Source organism: Pinus tabuliformis, chromosome 8 (genome assembly GCF_031772625.1).
Source record: "Pinus tabuliformis cultivar Carrire ecotype Pingquan chromosome 8, CPIR1, whole genome shotgun sequence".
In the NCBI taxonomy this organism is placed as follows: domain Eukaryota; kingdom Viridiplantae; phylum Streptophyta; class Pinopsida; order Pinales; family Pinaceae; genus Pinus; species Pinus tabuliformis.
Window position 1 is genome coordinate 1,525,705,440 of NC_142294.1, and position 3,630 is coordinate 1,525,709,069.

Consider the following 3,630-nt stretch of genomic DNA (forward strand, 5'->3'; position numbering starts at 1 on the left):
GGGCGTGTAGCTCCTGCCCCGCTCTGCAATGGCGATGAATGCGAAAACATTGATCAGCTGTGTGTTGCTTATGGTCAGTGTGTGGACGCGTCTGCACCTCTTAGCGGTTGGCGATTTTAGTTATTCCTATTGGGGTGATTGATCGACCGACCAATATAGTTACGCTAGCGATTTCGAGGATAATCTATACCAGGTTTTTAAATCAATGGTTGAGAAGCTTTCAACGAGCGGATTCAACACTAGTGTTGAGGGGCAAAACAGCGATAATACTGTTTATGGGCTTGCCCAATGCAGGGGGGATATAGATTCCGCGGACTGCAAACAGTGCGAAACGGAGGCGGCAGCATTGCTTGTTGAGATATGTCCAAGCAACACCTCTGGATTCGTTTGGCTAAACGAGTGCTTCCTACGTTACGACAATCATAGCTTTTACAATGATTATAATGAGAGCGAGGCTACGAATGTTGTTTGCAACCTCCAGAAAAGCTATGCTCCAGCGCAGTTTGGAAATATTACTGACCAAGTGCTCTCAAATACCATCGAAAAAGTTGTGCAGAGTCCTCAACTTTTCACTACAGTTAAAGTTGACACCGTTTATTCCGATACGATGGAAATCTATGTCTTAGCCCAGTGTTGGAGAGATCTGTCCCCAGCAAATTGCCGCTCCTGCTTATCTGTAGGTCGGTCAAAGATATCCAGTGCCGGTAGATTGAATAATATCAATCATACGGCATGCGCAACTGGTGCTAATGGAGCACGCTACAGAAGTCGTCACTGCGGTATGCGTTACGAGATTTACAACTTTTTCAATAATTTCATCATTTTGCCGCCGGCGCCGACGCCAGGCGAAGGTCCTCCGAGATCCGGTATGTAATGATCAGAAGGGGAATTGTGGTTTTGTTCATTTAGTAAAATAAAAGATTTCCCAATTTACTAAAATATTTCATTTTAGTGCACTACTTCTTTCACCATAGCTTACAACGATTATCATTAGGGACATACTGGTTTTAAACAGATTAATTCATTCAGTGAAATAAACGAGGTTTTCTATGCAAATTTGTAGGAGGGAAAAGATCTAAGGTGCTTCCGATAGCTCTAGGCTTAGTAGGCGCTACCGCTGGATTAATTGCATCCATAGGCCTTTTCATGTGGATTCGACGGAAAGGTTGGAAACGGATTCCCATAACCAGAGGTCCCGAAATTTATTTTTTCAAAAAGAAAACTCGTCTTACTTTAACCAGAGATCCCGAAATTGTGCCCCTTATTAGCAGTTATCTTATGAACTTCTTACCTATTGATTAACCTCAACAAAATACACGTCATGTAATTGTTTTGGTAGGTGAGGAAAGAGAAATCAGCTTATCGCTTGCTGAGCTGAATCCGGAACTAATTTTTAAGTACCATATTCTGAGAGACGCTACTTCCAATTTTAGTGCAGAGAACAAACTTGGCGAGGGAGGTTTCGGGTCCGTTTTTAAAGTAAGTACTGTTACATCATTGCTTTCAATTGAATTAGTGATTTATATCCCGGAACAACAACTCAAGTAATTAAAAGCTCCAAGTCATAATGGAGAATATAAAAAATTTAAACCTGAGTGATGTACAGGGCATTCTACCTGACGGCCAAGAGGTTGCAGTTAAACGGCTGAAAAGCGGATCAAGGCAAGGAGACGCTGAATTCTTGAACGAAGCAAATGTTATCAGTCTTGTTCAACACAGAAATCTAGTGAAATTGGTTGGTTGCGGTGTTAAAACCTCAGAAAGGCTCCTGGTTTACGAATACTTCGAGAACAGTAGTCTCGACAGAATTATATTCGGTTGCTTCTACCTCTTTAACTGCTTAATGGCCGCATGGATCTTTGATTTGTTCCACTTTGTGTGTGTAAATTCTTAATGTTTTTATTTCCCGATATGCATTGGTTGCAGATAGAACAAAAAGTCATTCACTTAAATGGAGAGAGCGATATGAAATCATAGTTGGAACTGCGCGTGGTCTGGCATATCTTCACGAGGAATCTGAAATTCGGATCATCCACAGAGATATTAAAGCAAGCAATATTTTACTGGATAATAAACACAGACCCAAAATAACAGACTTTGGCTTGGCCAAACTCTTTGCAGAAGATCAGAGCCACGTTAGCACTAGAGTTGCAGGAACTTTGTAAGAATTATCTCTCCAGTTCAATCTTTTGAAGCGCTCGTTGATTTAATTGTTTGTTCAATCTTTTTAACATGGTTTAGACTTCATTGTAAATGACATTATGCAGAGGCTACATGGCGCCTGAGTACGCCTTACGCGGGCAGCTGACAGAGAAAGCAGATGTATTCAGCTTTGGAGTTCTTCTACTTGAGATTGTGAGCGGAAGAAAGAATCACAGTTTGGCTCAAGGCACAGAGTTTCTTATCGAATCAGTATGTCTCATATGGATTTCATGTGCAAATTTTCTAAAATCTCCATATATAGCGTTGCGATGCCTTGCTAACAAAGGTCTTGCGTTGTGTTGTTTTATTGGGCAACCAGACATGGAGACTGTATCAAGCAGAACGAGCTTTAGAAATTATGGAATCCACATTGGAGGGCACTTATTCGTGCGAGGAAGGGATTAGAGTTATTAAAATTGGTCTGCTCTGCATCCAAGCAGCTCCAATATTGCGGCCATCAATGACCCAGGTGGTTTCGATGCTGACAAGCGACCGTGAAAATCTTCCATCGCCAAGAAACCCTGCTTTCGTAGATCTGGATGGTGTGGGAACACGGGACCCTGACAGAACACGAGCAGTGCAGCAACACCTTCTTCTTCGAGATGTCTATTCTGCAGCTGCTGTTCCTTCTTCAGACATTCTGGAGGCGAGATGAAAATTAGGCCATGCCTCCGTTGCGTTGCATTATATCCGTTGATTATAGGATTGCATTGTATTGCTTTATATCCGCTGATTATAGGATTGCTTGATTAGTTGCGACACAATTAGGCGCGTAAACACTTACTGGCACACCATGGGAAACGGAGGATTCTGTAGTGAATGGTATTATGTAGTGATACATACAAAAGGTGCATGTAATATGTCTTTATATCTTTTTTCATAAAAATGTGTATATCATTTGCGCTATTATTGTAAATTTGACTTGTCTACATGGTCACAGTGTATTGGGTAGGTTAAAGATTATTTAAAAAGCAAATAGAAAATTTCGAAAATCTAAATTATGAATTTTTAAATTGTCATGGGAAACATAAAATTGAAAAGCTCGAGTAAAATTAATAAAGAATAAATTATTTTGGGAAGATTATATTAGTTTCATCAAGTTTAATCTTATTATTTAAATTATTCTTAATAAATATTTTTTTTAATTTATTTTATATATATATATATATATATATAAAGTTTTATCAATTAAATTGCTGATTATACATTAATTTGATTTTTTGGTTGGCTAGGAATGTTAAAATAAAAAATAAAATATACCATATATTAGTGTTATATTATATAATTGTATTTTAAATAGATTCTTTATAATATATATGAGAATATTATAAATAATTTAACAACAATATTTCTATGATCTATATATATGGGAATATTATAAATAATTTAATAACAATATTTATATGATTTTAATAAGAATGGTGAACC

At 38.1% G+C, this 3,630-nt stretch overlaps 1 protein-coding gene across 1 annotated transcript; it reads left to right on the forward strand.

The window, feature by feature from the left end:
- The first annotated feature begins 205 nt into the window (after nt 1-205).
- On the forward strand, nt 206-2,857 carry LOC149241733 (cysteine-rich receptor-like protein kinase 2). Its single transcript, XM_089370643.1, has 7 exons — nt 206-866; nt 1,064-1,192; nt 1,340-1,479; nt 1,607-1,817; nt 1,927-2,161; nt 2,268-2,412; nt 2,522-2,857. The coding sequence occupies exons 1-7, from the start codon at nt 206-208 to the stop codon at nt 2,855-2,857; spliced, it is 1,857 nt and encodes a 618-aa protein (XP_089226769.1).
- The last annotated feature ends 773 nt before the right edge of the window (nt 2,858-3,630 follow it).

Coding starts and splice junctions, on each gene's coding strand:
- LOC149241733 (XM_089370643.1), top strand. CDS start 206: ATGGTTGAGAAGCTTTCAACGAGCGGATTCAACACTAGTGTTGAGGGG. Junction 1,818..1,926: donor TCTCGACAGAATTATATTCG/GTTGCTTCTACC, acceptor CATTGGTTGCAG/ATAGAACAAAAAGTCATTCA. Junction 2,162..2,267: donor ACTAGAGTTGCAGGAACTTT/GTAAGAATTATC, acceptor GACATTATGCAG/AGGCTACATGGCGCCTGAGT.